This window comes from Nelumbo nucifera, chromosome 2 (genome assembly GCF_055504915.1).
Source record: "Nelumbo nucifera cultivar China Antique chromosome 2, China Antique-T2T, whole genome shotgun sequence".
Classification (NCBI taxonomy): Eukaryota; Viridiplantae; Streptophyta; class Magnoliopsida; order Proteales; family Nelumbonaceae; genus Nelumbo; species Nelumbo nucifera.
The window spans coordinates 70623275-70646568 of record NC_142650.1 but is presented as its reverse complement, the minus strand read 5'-3'; the positions used below and the strand labels follow the sequence as shown (position 1 = coordinate 70646568).

At 38.8% G+C, this 23294-nt stretch overlaps 1 protein-coding gene across 2 annotated transcripts in view; it reads right to left on the bottom strand.

Moving 5' to 3' along the window:
* The window catches only part of TSL (Protein kinase superfamily protein), a 63643-nt gene that overhangs the window by 24159 nt on the left and 16190 nt on the right, over positions 1-23294 (bottom strand). For both annotated transcript variants that reach the window (XM_010248844.3, XM_010248845.3), the window contains exons 4-7: positions 19835-19885; positions 19530-19637; positions 19385-19429; positions 11357-11469 (exon numbers count right to left, since the gene is read on the bottom strand). In XM_010248844.3, the coding sequence (XP_010247146.1) occupies positions 11357-11469; positions 19385-19429; positions 19530-19637; positions 19835-19885 (317 nt within the window). The remainder of the gene's footprint in view (positions 1-11356; positions 11470-19384; positions 19430-19529; positions 19638-19834; positions 19886-23294) is intronic.

The window sequence follows — 23294 nt, the reverse complement described above, 5'->3', positions numbered from 1 at the left end:
GTAAAACTATTGGATTTGTGTTTATAGGGGTGGGCAAAAGCCAAATCCCACTTGTAATAAAGTGTCTTTTTTATCAATAACTTTGAAATTTTCATTAATTAGAAAACTTTAGATTAGGATACAACAAGAAGTTGTAAAAGAAATCAGCTAAGTCAGCTGACCCTGGACAGAATTACAAATGTGCCCAAAACATATATGTTCTTTGAACCCCTTGCTTTGCTAAGCTATCAGCCAAACTGTTGCCAAATTCAAGCCCAATTAGATTGTGGGCGGTTCACTAAGGATCACTTAGTGAATTCGGCCCATGTGTTTCAATATATAGACCAAACCCATGTGGTATAACTTGCAAACTAGGTGGGTCCCACGCCATATAAGGAAGAGACCAAAGGAGCTGGTTGGCCATGTGAGAATAAATACTCACTTGAGAGTTTTAATAATATTCCACAAAGGCAAGTTTGACCAATAACATACCTAGTTTCACTAGGAAGTTATGTTGTTGGGAGTCTTGAGTTGAATTAGGAAATAACTTTATTCTCTCCAACTCCTAATTAGATTAGGACCTTATCCCAATTAGAAAGTCTCCAAAACAGTTGGAAACAATTTTGAAACATCTACTAGGACTTTAGAAGTCCAGTTCTAGTTAGAATGTATGAGACATAAGAGAGGATACACAATCAAGATTGTCTACCCAAAAACCCTAATTCAACCAAGGCTTGAGAAGAACTTTTTTTATCTTTTTCTCTCTGAGTTTTTCTAACAAAAACCCTAGTCTCTCTAGCAGAGGAGATTCAATCAGTCCATTGGAGTGCAAATCAGCAAGGTTTGATTCTCACAAGTCCTGACCTAGATCAAGTTCTTGAATTGGGTTGCACCATCATCAGCTTAGAGCACAAGTTTGGCTGATTTCTTGGGCATGTTACACAACCTTGGGAGCTACATTTTCAGTATCCGTATCAGGTAACATTCTTTCCATGTTTTGGAAATCAAATTGCTTGATTATCCAAGGTCGATCCATAGAGAAAACTGTTTTCTCCCTTGGGAATTCGAATCCATCTTGATTGGGATAAAATAATTTTGAAATTCCATGATTCCCACCATTGAGGACTGACCTTTTGGGGTCTCTGATAGCCCAATCAATAGTTGATTCATTCACCATTAATAAATTGGTCATGGCTCACAAGAAACATGGATAAAGCAAAATTCTTTTCTGAAAAAGGAAAAGAAGTGTATAAGATCAAAAGTATAATAGTGATTACATCAGCAGCCATGCACTACAGGGAACCATACAATGAGAACATAAAAAAAATGTTACAATATATATAGAATTGGCTAGCTCCAACTAAAATTTCAGCCCCAAAAAATGAGTTCTAAAGGATACCCCAGAATGCTTTGTAAATAACCAGTCATGAGAATAGCATGCCATAAGCCTTCTTTGCTACAAACTCAACCATACCGATTTCCTATTCAAAGATACATGTGTTCCTTTCAATCCAGATAGACAAAACATTGTCGAAGGATCATGTTCCACACTTTTTTTCCTATTTTATTGAAAACTTTTGAGCTGACCCTGAAGAAAACCTTCAACATGATCCTGGAAAAACCAAAGATCCCAAGAAATTTAGCCCATATTTTGTTAGAGAATTGATGGTTGAAGCAAAGACAATTGTTAGCCTCTGCAAATGCATAATGTTGAAGATTAATTAGTTTTATGATGTTTTTCTGAGTAGATGTTTTATGTTAGTTGTTAAATAGGAGGTGGGGACCACAGTAGTAAAGGGCTGATTGATCTGCTATAGATTGCCCAGTTCTTGAGTTTTTGGTGGGATCTAGACATCAAGAAGGTGATCTACTGTTCGGCATCAAAATCAGGAAGAACTGGAGTACGGGGAAGAGTCTCAGAAAAGTTGGACTCTTTGTTTTTTATCTGATCTTGGGCGCCCATGTATTGTTACTTTTCTTTTGATTTTCTGAAGAGGGCAATTTGGTTTCTGAATTTTTCTAGGCCTCCCGGAGTGATCGATTCACTTTTATCTCTGTTGGGAGCCGTGGGGAGGAGAGGGATTTCCCTCCAACTAGGGTTTTCTTCTTCCAGAAGTGTTGGCTTCTGTGTATGTGATATTAAATTATTTTTTGAAGGTCTCCGATCTACTTTTTTCTTACTGTTGAACTGTTTGAAGTAAAATGGAGAGTTCGAATACCGAGATGAAATCTACCGGTACTGTGGGACTGGGTGTTGGAGGTAGTAATGATATTTTTGGGTCTGGGATCATTACTATAGTAAAACTTGATGATACAAATTATTTGGAGTGGACACAATCAGCTAAGATGGCTATTGGTGCCCGTGGAAAATTAGGGTATCTCACTGGGGAGGAGACAAAACCTGATACAGACTCTTCCCAATGGGTGCAAGAGAATTACATGGTAATGTCCTGGCTGTGTAATTTTATGCTACCTCATATTGCAAAAAAATTCCTATGGGCTAATACTGCTAAGGAGATTTGGGATGGAGTGACTGAAACCTACTCTCAGAAGCAAAATGAAGCCAGAGCCTATCAGTTAAGAAATCAGGTGATAAGTATGAAACAGGGAGAAAAACCTCTTGTTGTGTATTTCTCCATGCTGAAAACCCTATGGAAGGAAATAAATCACTTAGAAACTGTGGTATGGGAAAGTGTAAATGATGCAGCAACTTATCACAGACTGGTAGAGAGGAATAGGGTTTTTGAGTTCTTGGCAGGGCTGAACCCTAAATTTGGCATTGCTACGCAGCATATTCTTTCTAGGGAGTGTGTGACACTCTCTCAGGCCTATGCTTTTGTCTCTGGAGAGGAGAGTAGGAGGAATGTAATGCTAAGACAGCCTGGGATTGACCAGTCGGCTATGGTTGGTACAACAAAACCTAAGCCGAATGGAGACAAGGAGAGTAGTGAGACTAGAAGGGAAGATAAGAAAGACTTGGTGTGTCATTATTGCAAGAAGCCTAAGCATACCAGGAACACTTGTTGGCATCCAAATCTTATGCCTACTCGGATAAGAAACAAGAAGGGAAATGCAAATGTAGCCACTACAGGAGACTCTTCAGCCCCTCTCTCCCAAACTGATTGGGAATCCATTGTAGTAGCAGCAGTGAGAACAGAATTGGAGAGGTTTGGACAGCTTATGAGTAAGAAAGATTCACCCAGCTCTAGCCTTCCAGATGGACAGCAAAATGCAAGAGCCAACTAGACCACTTCCTTTGCACATACAGGTAGTTCATATGCAACTACATTGGAAAAGTTTGGACAGCTTATGAGTAAGAAAGATTCACCCAGCTCTAGCCATCCAGATGGCAGCATAATGCAGGAGCCAACTACACCACTTCCTTTGCACATGCAAGTAGTTCATATGCAACTGCAAATCTTGCATCCACTTCAAGTAAGGAGGGACCTCCGTGGATTATAGACTCAGGAGCATCTGAGTCAAAGAAGATGATTAGGAGTGGTCGTGAGGTGAATGGAGTCTACCTTCTGGATGAGATTCCGAGACATCAGGGCCAACATGTTAGCAGCAACAGTAGTAGTGGGTCAGAGTCAGTGAACCAGATTATGCTTTGACACAATCGCTTGGGACATCTTTCTTTTAGTTCTTTGAAATGTCTTTTCTCAAAGTTGTTTGAGTCTGTTCAATTATCTACTTTGGAGTGTGAGAGTTGTCAGTTAGGAAAGTATTGTAGACAGTCTTTTAAACCAAGTAATAAAAGAAGTACTTCTGCTTTTAATATTGTTCACACTGATGTATGGGGGCCATATCAAATCTCTTCCATGGGAGGATTCCGTTACTTTCTCTTGTTTGTGGATGATTATACATGATATTCTTGGATATATTTGATGAAATCACGTGATGAAGTTCCTAACTTAGTATGACAATTCCACCAGACGGTTCTCACACAATTTGGAGTGAGAACTAAGGCTTTTAGATCAGATAATGCTAGAGAGTACTTTGAGAAGGACCCAACCACGTATCTCTTAGAACATGGTGTAGTTCATCAGAGCAGTTGTGCATATACACCACAATAGAATGGAGTTGCTAAGAGGAAAAACAAACACATTGTCGAGGTAGCAAGGAGTCTTATGGTGTGTGCTTCAGTTCCTGTGCAGTTCTGGGGAGATGCAGTTCTTACAGCCGTACATGTGATTAACCGTGTTCCTTCACGAACTTTGGGGTTAAGGTGCCATTTAGCCATCTTTTTCAAGATGGAGAGATATTTCATATACCTCTAGGGTTTTTGGTTGTGTTTCTTTTGTTCACATTCTTGGCCCTCATCGCAAGAAATTGGATCCTAAGGCCAAGAAATGTGTCTTTCTTGGGTATGCTCAAAACCAAAAGGGGTATAGCTGTTATGACCCAGTGTCGAGGAGCAAATTTGTCACTACGGATGTTACCTTTTTTGAATCCACTTTCTTCTTCTCAAGTGGTTCTCCTCAGGGGGAGAGTTTTGGGGAAAAGAACTCACAATCTATTCCTCTTCCTGTTTCTGTGGTGCCTCCATCAGTTCATCCAGCATCAGTTCACCTAGCACCTGCACCTCCAGTTTCATTACCTGAGCCACTACGGGCAGCCTCACAACAATATCAGCACCGGCAAATGATGGTTGACTCCACACATCCTCAACCCACACCACTCTCTGTCAGTCCTTCTGAAACTCCAGATTCGGTAGATACAGTTCCAGGTATTCCTCTTGAGCTTGAGCCTGTTATGTTTTCTGATGATAATGTTTCTGCCCCTAACACCATTCTTACAGCTGATCCCACTGACCTTGATCTTCCCATTGCACTTCGTAAGGGAAGAGAAAGTGTAAGCCCATTGCATTTCACACCATCTTTCCTACAGTGCCTTATCACCCTCCTACCGTGCTTTTCCTTCTTCCTTGGAATCTGTGTCTATACCCAGGAATGTTACTGAGGCTCTCTCCAAACCTGAGTGGAAAACAGCCATGCAAGATGAGATGGATGCTTTGGTCAAAACCCAAACTTGGGAAATAGTTGATCTCCCCCCAGACAAGGAGACAGTCGGATGTCGATGGGTATTCACAGTGAAGTATAAGGCCGATGGCAAGATAGAGAGGTACAAGGCAAGGTTGGTAGCAAAAGGGTAATACTCAGACCTATGGTGTTGATTATCTGGAAACCTTTGAGCTAAGATGAGTTCAGTTCGTATCCTTTTATCTCTAGCAGCCACCTATTCATGGCCCTTGTTCCAGCTTGATGTCAAAAATGCTTTCCTCAATGGTGACTTACATGAGGAGGTATATATGGACATTCCAGCAGGCTTTTATGAAAATGTTGGTAAAGGAAAGGTGTGCAGACTCAAAAAATCTCTGTATGGACTGAAACAGTCACCTAGGGCTTGGTTTGACGGGTTCAGAGGAGCACTCATCGGTTTTGGATACGCACAGACACAGTCTGATCACACCCTCTTTGTGAAGAGGAGAGATGCTTTGGTGTCAATTCTGATTGTGTATGTGGATGATAATAGTGGTGACAGGAAATGATCTAGAGGAGATTGATGATCTCAAAAAATCATTGCAGCAAGAATTTTAGATCAAAGATCTTTGTGAGCTCAAATACTTCTTAGGGATTGAAATTGCAAGATCCAAGCATGGGATCTTCATTTCACAGAGAAAGTATGTACTTGACCTACTACGAGAGACTGGGAAGCTGGGGACCAAACCAACAAACACTCCTATTGATCCAAATCACAGAATTAATGGTGTGGATGGTGAATTGGTAAAGGATGTGGAGAGATATCAAAGAATGGTGGGCCAACTGCTGTATTTGTATATGACACGACCAGATATTTCTTATGCTGTCAATGTTGTGAGTCAGTACATGCATGCACCTTGGGTTCAACACTAGAAGAGAGATAATACTTGCATATCTGAAAAAGCACCCTGGCAGAGGCATTCTTTTCTCAAATCATGGGAATCTGAAGCTAGAATCCTATACAGATGCAGACTGGGCAGGATGCTTAGATGACAGAAGGTCTACATCAGGAGTGTGTACCTTTGTAAGTGGAAACTTGATCTCCTGGAAGAGTAAGAAGCAAGCGGTTGTGGCAAGGTCAAGTGCAGAGGCTGAGTATAGATACATGGCTCATGGTGTCTCAGAACTTCTTTGAGTTAGATCTCTTTTGAGTGAGATTGGGGTGAAAGCAGAGGAACCTATGATGTTATACTGTGACAATCAGGCTGCGATTAATATTGCCCACAATCCAATTTAGTATGATAGGACAAAACACATTGAAGTTGATAGACACTTTATAAGAGAAAGGGTAACAACCGGAGAAGTTTGTTTGCCTTATGTCTCTTCAGAGTTGCAACTGGATGATGTTCTCACTAAAGGGGTGGCAAGGAACAAGCTTGAACATGATCTACGCAATTTGGGAATGTGTGACATTACTCCCAACTTGAGGGAGAGTGTTGAAGATTAATTAGTTTTATGATGTTTTTCTGAGTAGATGTTTTATGTTAATTGTTAGATAGGATGTGGAGACCACAGTAGTTATGTGAGTCCAAATTTTATTAATGTTTTGAGTGTTATATAAATTGTTTTATGTTTTTCCGCTCTATAAGGGCATAGTTGTCTTTGTATTGTTCTATTATTTTAGAATAAATAATAAGTGAAGGGGGCGGCCAGATTATTGCTCTCTTTTCTTTTCAACTTCTCTTCTTCTCTTCTTCTCCTTCTCTCTTCAAGAAACTACTTTCTTTCATATTTTTTTAATTCAGCAGATTCCTACTCATAATAATGCACATATATACAGTTGTCTACTACCATACCTCTCCTCATCAGGTTAACAAGTGATAAGCATCTTCTAGAGCAGCTAACCAAGTTAGGAAAGCCATATTTGATGGAACTTCCAAGCACCAATATTCAAGCTAGGTAAGGCACATACTGTCGAGGAATTCATCCTCTTTAAGAAAGACCAAACTGTGAACAATCCAGACATCCTGGGACCAAACCATCCTATCTTCATAGTTAGGGCATAGTATGACACTTTTCATTTTTTTTAACAGTTAAATTAATGGTTATATTTCTCAATCATTTAAAATTCCTCTAAACCCCAAACTAGAACTTCATTATAGCTACATAAATTTCCACCATACTAGCCTCATTGTCTTGGGCTTCCACAGTTCTCATCACACCATGAATGCTTCAAAAATCTCACACTGGAGCCATCTCCAACTTTGTACTTGATACTATTCATTAATTGTGCTAGGATTTTTCAATTCCTTTCCAATAGTATGCACCCATATGACACTAACTCATCTCCCATCAGTCCCATTCCATGGTCCCAGTCCTGTATTTTTAGTACAATTACATGCCATAATAAGCTCTCTAGCAGTTTATTGAACCTCCAAAACCATTTCCAACAAGGTTCAAAATTTCGATACGATATGCCCCGTATCGGGCATACCATATTGTATCGGTGGCTTAACGACACACCCCTTTAGGGTCGTATCAGGGTCTGACCTGGTTCAGGGGGTAGAACAGCCTTAAACCGACCCTTCTGAACCAGTTTCAAAGATAAAAAGGGGGGGGGGGGGGGGGGGGGGGGAGCGAGCTTCAATACAGACTATCAGCCTGTAACACATCATATCTAAACATCCACCCTTTTAAGTGCACATTACTTTTATGTGGAAACACACAAGAGAGAGAGAGAGAGTCATATTCTCTTTCCCAACTATTTAGCTACACCTGTGAGCAATGTGAGAAGCAAGGTTCAAATTTTCGCAATGTATCAGCTCGTACAGCTGGCAGGTATTGTTCCGACAAGGATCTAATATGTGTAATGCAAGGAAATTACATGTTGTGTTCCATTTCTTCTGTATCGGGCTAATACATGCTTGTATTGATCCAATTTTAGTCTGTATCGAACCATGGGCCTGTATTGATCCAATTAACTGAACCGTGGGCCTATTTTCCAAGCCAAATCAGTATCATCGGTTTTTTAAAAAAACATGAAACAAAACCAAACCAAAACCAACCGGTTGGCCAGTTGATTGGTTCAATTTTTGACCAGTTCGATTCTTTAGTTTTTCGGTTATTTGATGATTTACAATATATTATCAATAAATATATACATATATAAATATATAATATAAATATTAGAAAAACATATAATATAATATTATAAAATATATGAAAATATATATAATATAAATATCTATATATACATATATATTAGTTGGTTCGGTTAATTGTTGGTTTTTCATATTGGTTAGCCAAAACCAAACCAATACCTTTGGTTTTTCAAAAATACCAAAATGACTGGTTCGGTTAATCAAACTTTTTGGTTCAGTCTTGTTGGTACGGTTCAGTCTTTTGGTTTTTTATGAGCACCCCAAGTCTGTATTGGCTGATACGGACTCGATACAAGCCGATACTCTAAGCGTATCAATCAATACATAACGTTTAAACCCATCTCTCTCTAATTCAAATAACTTTTCTAATTCTAATGTTTCACATTTTTTTATCAGTAACAGAAGCATTTCATTAATATGAAAAAACAAAGGTAGGTACAAAGGCAGAGGGAGATGAACTCTCTTAACTCCCCCAAAAATTTAAAAATCACATGTAAGCCCAGAACAATTGATTCCTTCCCATCGACTGTTTGGCTAGTGCATTTGCAAAGGAATTAGGACATCTCTTTACCCATTGTAGCCCCACTGTAATATCTCGAGTCAACCATTTGATGATCTTTTTCTCATTTAAGTAACTCCACATGCTACTCTCCACTTTTTGTGGCCAGTCTGTTACCAATTTTGAGTCTCCCTCTATAACTAACCTCCTTAAGTTGAGCTCCTTAGCCTACTTGACACCTTCCAAAACAGCTAGGATTTCACTTGGGCCTTGGAGAGAGTCTCCTTCCTCAATTAGAACTGAGAACATAGCAATAATGTCGCCCGCCTCATTCCTAAATACCCCTCCAATGGACGAAGAACACTCTTGTTAAGAGCTGACCAAGCCACTTCCTTCCAATTGTTCAGCAAAGCTGTTGTAGAAATATCTTCAAATAGCTTCAAAGACTTCACCCATTGTAACACCTCTGTGGTGATTACTTCAATTATTGCTCATCTAGACCTTTCCTTGTCAACAAATATTCTGTGGTTCCTTTCCTCCCAAATTGTCCAACAAACTGTGGCTAACCTTCCCCCACTTCTTTGTCCAACTGCCAGCAGCAGAACCAAAGAGGCTTCAAACATCTGGTTGAGGAATCCATCTGCAACCAAACAGATAAAAGAAGTACTCCCAAATAGAAGAAACAAATGAACAAGAAACTAATAAGTGATAGCAGGACTCACCAACTTTACAAAGAATACACTAGTTAGGAAATATGCACCAAAAAGGCTTCTTTCTTTGAAGAATATCACCAGTGTTAATCCTTCCCAAGAAAGCTTCCCAACAGAAAGCCCCAATTATAGGAGGAATCGGTTTACCCCAAACTTCCTTAACTGGAAAGGTTTGCCCAACACTATCAGAATTCAAAGTTAAAGCTTTGAAGGAGGCACAAGAAAAAATACCAGATGGAGAGGGGATCCAAATACATGAGTCCAACTTTGTTGAAAAAAGAAAATTCATTTCTTTGTAAATAACATCCTTTTTATAAAAATGGGTTTAGAGAGTCATAGTTGGTCTCAACCTTCTTGGTGAAAGCTTATCTGTTGAAGCTTCAACCAATCACCTTCAACTTGTGGGACCCATGTGATAAGATTTTCTTCTTATCTGCTTATCTGTAGTGTTAAGGCTATAATAACCATCTTGAACAGGATTTACTTGGCCTTTATCATTTTCTCTAGATTTCTTTCTAGATAACTTTGGGAGTTTAGGGACTCTTTTAGCGGGTCCCACTTGAGTCCATTGAATCTGGCCTTTCTTATGTAGAGTTGGGCTAGGCCAAGGCCCATAGATTAGAGTTTCTTGTAAGTTAGGGCTTCCATCTTGGATTTCCAAATTCAGCCCATTTAGGATGTTGACACATGGCATAAATTTTATGTGCCTACAAAAGCTTTTATAATTTAGGTCAGATTCTTGTATCTAGATTGCCTCACTATAATGTTGTGGAAAAACTGCTAAAGATATTTCATTAGGTTCCACCCTCTTACTATCCATCCCATCCACATACCCCCATGTACACCTAGATTATTTCCCTTTAAAGGACTCTTTCCAATTTGATCAGGTTGTCATCTATGGTCCAAATCAAATTTCCACCCAGGACACAATCAGGCAGGCCTCACAGATCCAAACCAACCCAACTCAATTATATGAGGGTCTGGGTCTGCATTACCTGTCCCGAATAAAATTGGATCAGGTTGGTTTTGGTTGTTCCGAACTGATTAAGACCCAAACCAACCATTACCTAATGTTGGTCCCAGCTATCTGGGGTCTTGGGAGGGGTATATGTATATTGGCATATTACAAAGATACCCCTAATCTCATCATCATCATAATCCAAGCCTTATCCCAACCATATGGGATCGGCTACATGAATCCTGTTTCGCCAGTCCATTCTATTTAATGCCGCATCCATTGTTAAATTATTGGCGCTTAAATCATTTTTCAATATTCTACCCCTGTCTAATACCTATATTTCCCTTTCACCATATAAAAATACCTTTTTCTTATGATATACCAGTAATTTTAACATACTTTGGTGTCCAATGTGTCAAATCAAAAAATATCAATTACAGGTTAAAAGAATAGTGGCTATTATAATTGGGTCATATCGGGTTAGACCCGACAGTCCCAAGTCCCAAAACAGACACTATAGAACCTGTAACTGGTTCTGTGCATTTACTAGTCAGCTCAAGTTCCAGTCTGCCCTGACCCAGACCAGACCCACTGATGGCACAAGGTCCACCTACTCTTCCCTTCACACCTAAAACCTTTGTACCTTGCTTTTTCTTTTTGTTCTCATTCATTCAAAGTATTTCAATACCATCAGTTTAATAGAGCTCTTCTGATTTCAAATTTGAAACCCTTCCCTGACCACTCTTCATCCAAATAGGATCATAGGTGCACTTTGCTAGCTGATTCATGTTTTTATCATCCCTCATATGTTGCTTCATGAAAATGAAGTTTGATTATGATTGCAAAAATTTATCTGGCAAAGAATAAGACTATATACAGGTCATATCATACCCAAGAAAAACTTTTCCAGCAGCAAGCACTGCACAAGTCAAAAAAGGGCAGCAGGAGAAGTTGAAAAAAAAATCATTTATTTTTGTTTCCATGTGGCTAATAGTATGCCACCTTATAAGATAAATTTTACATCTTTCCCCTCCAAGGAAAAACAATGAAATTGAATAATTCGATACCTAATTACTCCCACATTGCCAAGCCTCAACGACTCTTGGCGTATTTTCATCCTTGCTTCTTGTCTCTCTGCCTTCGAAACAGCTATGAGGAGATCAGATATTACTTTTATCCTCTGCAACAGTGGAAACAAAAGAATTATCCATACTATCAGGACAGTGTTAAAAACATAAAATTTCTTCACATTAAGTTCAAAAAAAAACAGAGAACTTGCCCAGAAAAACAAACTATATATAGCAAGAAAGAAGCATATTGTAACGAGCATTCTATTGAGTTATGAAAACGAATAAGCGAAGGATGCAAAGAATGGCAATAAGATGGTGGTCAAAGATGACACAACTCTAAAAGCTAGAACATGATAAAGTATTTTCAATACTTTAAAAATAACACTAATACGACAAGTATTTAATAGAGTAATTTCATATCAAATAAGCAACCAAAGAATGATATAATTTTCATCATCGTCATCCAAGCCTTATCATAACTATATTGGGAAGAATGATATAATTTTGTATGATAAAAAAAATTATGATAGAAAGTAAAAGAGGAAAAGAAAAAAGGGTGGATTTGCTATTTTATTTAATGTAAGAGAGAGAGTTGGGGAAAAAAGCAGAAACCTCTTTATCTAGTCTTGATCGATAAGATACCTCTTTATCCTTCTTCGCAAATAATAATTTTGGTATACATTGCAAAGATTCAGTATATTGTAATCACTGTTCGGCCAAGGGACTCTCACACCTTTAATACAAAAGCTTTAATTACCATTCAAAAAAATGGGGCTTCAAGGGGCCAATTGTAATGGGTCAAGTACCTCAAGGGAGCTGTAGCTAAAAACTGAATGGGAGTTAGCCAACGCTAGCCACCTCCTATGATAGCAATGTTATATAATTTTACCGTGATTAATATTTTTTAAAGTAATACCTACCAAAGAAAATCTTTTTAAAGCAGTAAAAATAAATGACAGTTAATTGATCAAAAAAAGGATTAGTAATAGTTTATCAGAGTTATTTTAGGAATTAGAAATCTTATTTAAGTGTCCTGGTTGCCTTAGTTTTTGAGTTAGAATTTATTTTCAGTAAGTTTCTTAGTTGAATTTTGGAGTCTACAAATGAAGAACCATGCCCTTATAATTAGTCTATAAATAGTCAGTGTAATTGAAATTTTATAGTAGAATTAATGAAATAAGCATTTATTTTGAAGCTACCTATGGATAATAGTGTTATCTTATTCTTTTTTCTATTTTTCCTCTAAAATTGCAGTCTTTCTTCTCTTTCTTCTCTGTTTCTGATCTAAATTTCTTTTTCTCCTAATTCAGATCCTTGATTTCCCCTCTTCACCACAACATTCATCCCATTAGCACTTCTTATCCTATAGCACTATTGGTATGTTATGAGTAGACTATGGAAGATGTTGGGTTATGAATCACAGCCTTAAGTGGAATGAATGCAATAGGAAGACAAAAGGGCAGCCCAGTGCACGAGGCTCCCGCCAATGCGGGATCTGGGGAGGGACAGATGTACACAGCCTTACCCCTGCACATACAGAGAGGCTTGAATAAGAATTATCAGCTAGCTCATATCACAAGGCAATCTGGAATAATATGACCATGTTGTTAACAATAGGTGCAGACATTCTTTTCCTTGCAATGAGAAGTAATGTGTCCAAACCCTTTCTTACTTCCTTGAGCAGTAAAAACTATATCAGCCCCAGAACCAATCAACTTTCCATCTATGTTCACAGAAGTCATTAGTCTCTTCCCTTAGCAACTCTCCCATCACGGAATCCAAATCCGAAACCTTGATATTTCATACACATGTCTAACCCTAATAAGAAACCAATTGTCACCCTTTTCTTCTCAAAGTGCTTCTGAAGATACTTAACACACTCTGAGGAGTCCAAGGGATCAATATGAACCAGTTCATACCCTGGCCACAAGTCAAGAAGGCCTGTATAGTATTTATTCCTTTATCTTTTTATCCCCCTAACAGTAAGCAAAAATCTCAGACTCAATTTGATACTGTCTTGATAAGTTGGACTGATGGTAAACCTTCTTCAAGTAGGAATACATCTACAAGGCTGTTCGCATTCTTCTCATGGCTACAGCAATATAAGATACAATCATACAATCGAACTTAAAATCCAGAAACTATTTTTCCATCATCCAACTTCCATTGTGAAATGGCCTTAGTATCATTCATCAAGTTTGGTAACTGTCCCATTCAAATAACCTTCCACGCCTTTCCCTTCAACAAAGAAATCAAAATGGAACTTTCACATGTTGTAGTTGGTTCCATCATATTTCACCAGAATAATATCAACATTCTCAACCATTCCAAATAAGAGATACAATCCAGAGAACGGGATGACAGCACTGAAACTGATTTCTCAAGGTGATTAACCACTCAACTTGAACAAGAAACAGTCCAAATACTAAAGTAAATACCACAGCACCCAAACAAGAAGGATTTTTCAAAAGAAAGACCCTTGACAGCAAAGCCGAAATGATGAAATAGAGGAAATAGCAGAGAAACCAAGTCCACTAATGTAATAAAATCAATCAACTTCAGTTTAAGAAGCCACAAAAGTGTTCCACCCTAAAGAGAAATCGAAATCCTCCAACAAATTGATACCTAGTGTTGACAATCCAAAAAAAGGTAAGTTTCAGGACTGTTGAACTAAGAAAATAGATCAAAACTGTTTAGAACAAATCTAAAATCTCAACCAAGTGACTGAGAAGCAAGAAGACCCTAGGCAGTCCCAAGAGGATAGAATCAGCCGATTAAGAGAAGGGAGATTCACCAACCTGTTAGGCGACTATTCCAGGAAAACTAGGATGTTCTGTGCTGATTGAAACAGACTTCAAATAACCTCCAAACAAGAGCTCGAAAATAGATGTCAAAGGCCTGAGGATTACCCTCAAACCGGAACAAAAAACTGAGATTACAAGCCGGTATCACTGACCTACTCTGGTACCATGTCACTTCCCCAGTAAAACAAAATAAAGAATGTGTAGCATACAACAGGGACTATGGCATACAGTACAACAGAGACTTTGCTCCATGGAACACTATGGTCTTAAAGTAATAATTTTTTAAAAATAAAATAAAAAAAAAATATTAAGGAAAAAGAAATACAACAGGCCAGCAGGGTGATAAGAAATCAGCACACAACTTCCACAACAGAGCTAAAAGACTTCCAAGACAACAACCAAAAATGAAACGAGACCCATCCACTGCAAAACCAGAGACAAAATAAAATTAAATCAGAATAACACCCTCGACCCAATACTTGAACCACTATTCCCCCACCCCACCCCCCCCCCCTCCCAAAAAAAAAAGAATAATCCAAGAGACCTCCCAATCTCCACCTGTCTATCCACTAGTCTAACAATACCCACTCTTTCCTTTTAGAATTGCACTCCTTAGGAGACTCTTCACTTCCATAGCCCCCTAACTTCATTCCACCCTCTCTCCTTTCCCCTTCATCCTCAGATTGAGATTCTTTCGTCCTTCCTTCTCAACCACCTTTTCGATTACCTCCTTCTCGGCTACAATCTCTTCACCCTCCTTCTCTTCTATAATCTCTAGCCCATTTCATTCCCTCTTTTCCTTTGAGGACTCTACATCTATTTGATTGGATGGAAAAGGATCTGAAATCATGTTAGTCGGATCTAAATCCAAAGTTGTTACCTTATCTTTGTCTTTTGGTGTGGTTTGACCTTTAGCCTTGAATTCCAATCCTGTCCTTTTGTAGATTCTCTTGAATTTGTTGCTAGAGTCATCCCCGAATAGCCCTTCCTTAAGTTTGTGAAAGACTTTAGTCACATGAACAAACTGCTTGCTTCCCGACCCTTTGGGTTTTCTGAATTCCCTTGTTTTAAGTGTGTCATTAACAAGATTTTCTGAAATTCCTTCAACACTTTTCCTACCTAGATCCACCCCAATTTTCTTACTACAACCGATTTTATTCAAACTTCCTCTTCGCACACCTGAACAAAATCCACTTCACTTGTTTCACCCCCAGAAGCCAGTTCCAACTCCCTGTTGTCAGTCGTTCTTGAATACCTCGCTCTTCAACGCACAACCTCGATCACTTCATTTCCTTCGTTCTCAACTACATTTGTGGGGTTAGTTGTCAATAATCCCCACTGGTTCTCGCCTGTCGCAGCTTTCTCTTGAATGATGCCATTGGATGAAGCCGACAAAAGCAGTTGAGGTCCATCTATAACCATAATTGGCATTGTTTCATCCTTCGAGTTTCTCAGATGACTTGATGAGCTCATCTCTCCAAAATAGATGAACCTTGCGGTCACCCATTCCCATATCTCTTTCTTCCTCTTTCCTAAGCTCTTGGGGAGTTTTGAACCATGCTAGTTTTTTCACCTTCAACCAATTAAACTCACTACTCTTCCTCTTCCTCTTTCTAAGCAAACCAAATCCTGTAAAACTTTTTTGCTGCCTCAATCAATTCATAGGATAAACTTACTCATGACTTAAGAAAGACGATGACGGACATAAACTTCTATCCATAATCGACCTTTGTATTAACAGCACGCAATCAAGAGGCTAACCAAAAGGATTGACTGACTCAGGCCCAACGTCTTTTAAAAGCCTACTTAGCCCATACATCTCACCGAAATAAGGCAATTGTTCAACACTTGTCCTCTCTACATTTTTTCTCTCAAAATTACCTCAATTCCCTTTGAGAGAATCGCCCTTTTATTCACCTCTTCAGCAAAATTTAAAATACTTTCCTCTTTCGTTAAACTCTCTTCACGTAGCAAAGCATTAAACCGTTCAACTTCCAAGACTGGCGCTTCCTCTCCACTCCCCATTCCTTTCTGCCACATGTAAACCACCAAGCCAACTCATCATCTTCTTCAACCTTGGAATAGTCGTTCCACAACGCCGCTTCACTTTTCGTAGCAATCCAAACCTTCCTCCATCATCCTTCAACCCATAGGTCACATGAACAAGGAATGCATTCTGGTTTCACCCCAGACAATTTGACCTTTCCTGCATACAGATCTTCGCAGCAATAGTCTTCCAAAGATCCACCTAACGCAGATACTATTCTGTCAATTGAATCCCCTTTCCAAACAAAGATCAACCCTGCATCAGATTTTATTGATGAATCTTCCACTGTTGTGTCTCCTACATTAACAATAGCCTTATCAGAAGTGCTTTACAGTCTCTCATTTTCTCCTCTACAGTAACAACGTATCTCTTCTCCTAGACATCATTTTTCACCTCCAATGAAAGCTTTGGCATATTATGTGAGCTATCAATGAGAAGTGGCCCCTGTTTCTTCTGATCATCGCGGGCTATTGCTACACCCCTGTTGGGCTCCAAGCTCTCCTCCGTTTCTACAAGGCAATCAACTTCAATAAAAATTTCCACCATCTCCTCTCTCAGAGATTCTGAAGCAATGAAACAGAGCTATTTTTGCATTTCTTCTGAAAACCTCAACCAGCCATTGCTTACCGTCCCTTCCAGCAGGCAAATTATTTGCCAACAACCTTCCTGTGCTCTGTTACAGTTACATACTAGCCTTTTCTATTCCATTGTAGCACTGACTCATACCTTATATCTGCAAAGCTCACGAAACTTCTCCACCCTACCATTCTAACATAGAACACCGCCCCATCCACAAAGCCCTTTAGGCACTGTAGTGCTCCTTCAGTTAGAAGAATTATAGCTTTCCTTTCCTCCTTTAACTTCAGATACCTTTGATCCTGCCATCTACAATCCGCTAAAATCAGATTTTTTGCTTCAATCTGCAATGGCCTCCCTAATCACAAGCATCTTAGCTAAAGAGTAATAAGAAATTAGCAAGTGGTTCTCCTATGAGAGGAGTAATAATGTCCATGGACTGGTATCCACCTCCACCTCCATAATGCCCACAATTTAAATCTTGATGGATGTTATTTTGCCAATCCAGGGAACCTAAGAATTACGAGGTGCCAGAGATCATCATAGTCAGGTTATCATTTAGTAGTCAGCCCTAGTAGGTTCAGGGAACTCAATTAGAGCAGAACCACTTTAAGTAATTCAAGGTCTTAAGATTTGCTAACTAATAGAAATCAAGCTTGAAGATGGAGGGAGATAAGTGATTGGGTGGATGAATCAAGAGGAAGAAAAATCTTGAATGTTCAGGCATGTATCAAGAGAAGGCAGTTTCCAAACAAGCAACCAGAAATATCATGTTCAGGTGAACTAGAATTTAGACGATCATCAAATGAAGCGGCTGATACATATGCAAGGGAAGGGTAACTAAAGATAAACTGTACTTGGGGCCTACCAATCATGGGTAGGCAGTATTGTTGAATTTTTCAGCATTCACCTATGTTTGCGGTGAAGGCATAACTATAATATTTGTAATTAAAGGGAGAGCCTAGTGGCTTTTCTTTTCTCTTCATCCTCCAAATCATGTACCATTTCTACTCAATAATATTACTTTCGAGACCATTTCCCACCTATTAATATCCTGCCCTTTTGTGCTTTGTGTGTGGGAGTATTTTTGCTCTCTTTCTGAATGCAGGTGGATTCCTCCTCAACACGTGGTGAGTCTCTTCATCCAGGCTTCTTGAGGCAGCCAAAGAAAAGGGAAAGGATAATGTGGAAAGCAGTCAGAGCAGCAGTGGTTTGGACTATATGGGAAGAAAGGAATGGGGGAATATTCAATGAGAAGAGCAGATACAAGGAGGAAATCGTATATTCCATAAAGATAAGAATTGCACACTGGGTAAAGATAATGGAAATCTTTCAAACTTTCTTGGTCAATGATATCATAAGAACTTGGGCAGAAGTGGCACAATCTGCTAAAAGAAATAGGTTAACCATGGAATGGAAACTTCCAGCAATTAACTTTGTAAAACTAAATTGTGATGGGAGCTCTTTAGGTATTCAAGTGATGGCTGGTAATAGGGGGAATATTTCGAGATTCATCTAGCACGGTTTGGCTTTGTATTCTGGCCCTATAGGAGAAGGTGATTCACTAAAAGCTAGTTGATGGCACTACTGCAAGGACTAAGGTTTGCAAACAGTATGGGTTCAATTATTGGAAATGGAAGGGGACTCCCAAGTGGTCATTTCCTGGACAAGATGCAATAGTCATGTTCCCTGGATCTACAGGCATGCCTTTAGGGAAATTAAAAGCCTATCAAGGGAGTCAAATGTTGCTTTTAAGTATGTGAAAAGAACTGCAAATGAGATGGTGGATGCTCTAGCAAAACAAGGGGTTAATAGGCAAAAAATGTTTTCGGCAAAGTGTAACTCATTTTGTTTTATAGGATGACTGAATCTGCCCAACTTATTATACTCATTTAAATTACATACTTTTTTTCTTGATAATTCTCATTTAAATTACATATTTGATAAAACCCACTTTGCTGATCAAAAAAAAAAAAATCAAGAGGAAATATATATTTTTCCTTTAGTCAGATATTTATGAGTCAAACACTTCGAATCATCCGCTCAGCTCGGCTACATTGCCACCATCACCTTCAACCTCTCCGTGTATCTTGTCTTAAGCCAGCATCTTTTTGGAACATGTAAAGCTGTGTTAATATACCAATAAAATCTGGTTTAATCCCCTTCATTTTTTTACTCTAACTTGCACTCTTCAAATCTTTCTCTGTTTGATTGAAACAAAAAAAATTCATTAACAGTCATAACTTCACCAATATTTCAAATGAGGTTCAGTAGAAAAAATGGCTCAACTGAGAGCATAGACAACACTGTAAAACAGACAACTTCTATAAATAGTGGAAAATGGATTACAATAACATAAGTGTGAAATATGAGACCACAAGAACAAAGCACCAAGAATATAAATAACAAAGAAAATAAATAAGTATTATTTTTCTTCCCAATCAGTTGAAAATACGCACCTTATTTTGAATTCATTAGGAAATCAATTCAGAGAAAACACAACTGACTTATCCAACCAATATAACCAAAAAGGTCAATCTCAGCTTTAAATGGAATATATTAATCAATCAAAACTCAAAAGTTTGAAACGAATATCACCTTTGGCTTCAATTGCTGTTCATGATCTTTTATGTCCTTCAATTCCTGTAACCATAAAGAAAATACGCAAATAAAAAGGACAGATTATACAGATAGCAATAATGTAATAAACAGGTTACAAAAAATGCCGTTAAAGAATGATTACCTTTTCTAATTGGCAGATCAGCTGTTGATGATCAAATGCTTCTTGGCGTGACTTGCGTAAGTCCTCCTCCAAAGATGCTACTCTTGCACGTAATGATGCAACCTCCTCCTAAATATAGATAAAAGAAAAAGAAGAAAAAACTGTGAGAAAGAAGCAATACATCATTCTACTAGCAAGTGGAACTCATTTTCAGCATAGACTCCAAGAAAACCTAGAGAAAAACATGCATATTTCAGTAAAACAATAATCAGCATAAGAGAACTTATCACCAGATATTCAAAAAGTTCAGCAAAGTAGCACACTACCTCTAAAGAAACGACCTCATCTGTCCCAAGATGCTCCCTTAGCCGACATTCCTGCAAGACAACATCAGTTAGCACAGTAAACATAACAGGAATTGCAAATAGGGCCAAGATAAATTTAAAGCATCCAGGGTCTAAGAAGAAGACACCTCTTAACATTTGGGATATACATTTTTCTGTAATAAAATAAAAAGAGAAGTACAAGGTGACAAGAAGTCACCAAAAGAAGAAACCCAACACTCAACAAATTAACTCACCAGCACCTAGAATTCAAACCAAACCAAAACCCTGCCATCAGCAACCCAAAACACCAAAGGGCAGTCCAGTGCACAAGGCCCCCACCAATGGGGGCTCTGGGGAGGGACAGATGTACTCAGTCATACCCCTGCACATATAGGCCTGTAAACGGCATTCGAAAATCTGTATTCAAATCCAAGATTCGGCATAATCAAATCGAATTTGGATAGTTCAAATCGGATATTCGGTCAAATTCAAATATGTTTTCTTACCGATTAAATTATCTGATCTAATCCAAATATGCATTGATTTGATCTGATATTTTTTGAAGAATAAAAAGGAAATTCATTAAATTGAAAAAATGCAGTACATCTCAAAATGCTGGAGAGGGACAGATGTACTCAGTCATACCCCTGCACATATAGGCCTGTAAACGGCATTCGAAAATCTGTATTCAAATCCAAGATTCGGCATAATCAAATCGAACTTGGATAGTTCAAATCGGATATTTAGTCAAATTCAAATATGTTTTCATACCGATTAAATTATCTGATCTAATCCAAATATGCATTGTTTTGATCTGATTTTTTTTGAAGAATAAAAAGAAAATTCATTAAATTGAAAAAATGCAGTACATCTCAAAATGCAGGTTGTCGAGATGACAAACCATCTGTGCTTAACAGAATTACACTGAAAAGGAATCAAATTACATGGATTCAATTCCAAAGTGTTCCAGAAGTTCTCTAACAGATCTGCCTTGTGCACTTGGTCAAACTCTGGAAGACTTAGGGCCCAGGCTGAAGTCATATTGCCCACTCCTACTATCAGATATTCGATGTTTTTTCACTTGTCTTCAAATACTCTTCTGTTCCTTTCTTTCCAAATGGTCCAACACATTGCAAATGGAATACAGCTCCACAAGATTTTGGCTTTCTTGCTTCCTCTGATTTTAGGCCACAAGGAAAAAATCTCTGCTGATGTCGCGGGATGAAAACAGCCACTCCAAACAGATGAGAGAAAAATTTCCACATAAAGTTTGCCAAATTAGTGGAGAACTGTTTCCTCTGCTTGGCTGCACATATAGCAACAGATTGCAAGCTGCAAACCTCTGGATTTCAGATGATCGCAAGTTAAGATACTATCATGTGCCACCAGCCAGGCAAAAGCCTCTACCCTTGGGGGAACAGGATTGCCCCAAACACCTTTTATCTGATTTGAATCCCTACCATCTCTAGAGCCATGTAAAAGGATTTAACTGAAAATCGTCCTTCTTTGCAATCTCTCAACCATAAACCATCTGTTGTATCTCTGGAAATGTTAGCCTCTTCCAATTTCTCCAATAGCTGAATGCATTCTTTCACTTCTTGGTCCAATAAAGGTCTTCTAAACTTTGGATTCCAGACCACTTTTGATCCGATAAATATCCGAACCGATATATATATATATAGTAAAAAAGAAATTTCCATTCTCTAGATCTCAACTCTTGATTCATCATCTTCCTACCTCTCTTATTCTCACTTGCATTCAAAAAATCAAAACCCTAACCCTTCCTTCACTGCTGCCCAAGCAACCACCACCACCGACAGCTACATCAACAACTCAGCGGTCGAGCACCAGTCACCAGCCACCGCCTCTCATCCTCTATTCCTACCTTTTCTTCCATCTTCTTCCTCCACCACTTCTCTCTCTCTCTTCAATCTCTTTCTTTTCCCCTGTTTCTTTTCTTTTGATTCAGATTATTGGAAGTGTGATTTACAACTTGGTATCAGAGCAAGTTCTCACCTTCTTTTCTTTCTTTTCTCTTTGCCCATATATAATGTGTATGTAGAATTGGTCGGTCGATTAGGGAGCAACTTATGTAGCCCAGTTGGGAGGGTTTTTGGAGAGGTTTTGTGAAGCTTTTCATCCCCAAATGAAGCCCAAAGAAGGTTCTTGGAGTTTTTTTCCTGAAAACCCTAGACAACTGGAGAAAACTAATTACAAGTCCTAAAGACGCTTTGAAGCTGGCGCTTGGGGATCAAAGGGTAGCCCTTTGATTTTCACTGTTAAAGTTAGCCGAATAAGGGTAGATTAGTCAACTCACCTTGGTTAAGTTATGAGCTTATGTGGCAGTCTTATTAGAGGTTCTCTGTCCCATACTTAAGTAGGGGCAGTTTAGTCCTTGTACATTTAATTAGAAGCCTAATCACTATTAAGAGGTCGACTGATAGGGTTTAGCTATCAGGTTCGACAGTTCTTTCATCTTCTTCTTCTTCTCTTCTTCTTCTTCTTCTTCTTCTCCTTCTCTTTCTTCTTCTCCTTACTGGTTCGGACTACTGTAGCTACAGTAGAACATGGTATCAGAGCGTGACAACTTCAGTTCGTGCTTCAGTTCTCTCCTTTTCTTCTCTGGGCTGTCAATGGAGAAAAGTGGTTCGTCCCAGGCCTGAAACATCACAGCTCTTCTTTTTTCTAGTGCACAGAACCTCCTTTCCTAAGAAAACAACTTCAGCAGTGAATGGTTGGCTGAAGCTCTCAAACGAAGGTTGGTTATCTCTCCTCTGTGTGTTGTTGGTATTTCTGGGTTGAAAATCTTCAAGAACTTGAGAGGACTGATCAGAACCTAGAGAACTAGGTTGGTTGTTGCCCTGGTTCTTGAAAAAATTCCAAGAACAGGCTGTGTTTACAGTGACCAAATGGTGTAAGGGCTGCTACTGTAGGTGGCCGAATGGTGCAAGGTGTAATGCAATGGTACTAGTTGAGTTTTTGTTGGTCTTGTGGTGCCCTCTTAAAAGCGTTAAAGCAGGTTTGTATTGTGTGTGACAGCTATGGCTGTGTGGTGGTGCTTGTGATGCACAAACTCTGTTGAGTAGTTGTAAGAGAGTTTAAATGTGGTTAGTAAGTGCTAAATTAATGTCGGTGTAGTCTGTGTTTTTTTTTGTGAAATCAGTAGTGGTGTGGATAAGAACAAAGGCGTGTGTATCTATCATTGTGTTTAGGGACTGCTGTAGGTTCTGGAACATCAAACTCTTGACAGCAGCACTTAGTTGGTGATTGGGAATTCAGATTAGAGGCAGCATTGAAAGAGTATCATGGCAGCAATGGGAGATGGCTGTAGTGATCAGAAACCTAGTGTGGTGGTTTCCTCTGACTATCTAGGTGTACAGATGACCTCAACTAAACTGAATGGTGAGAACTATGTTCCATGGGCCAAGTCGATGGAAGTTTTTCTCAAGGCAAAGAGAAA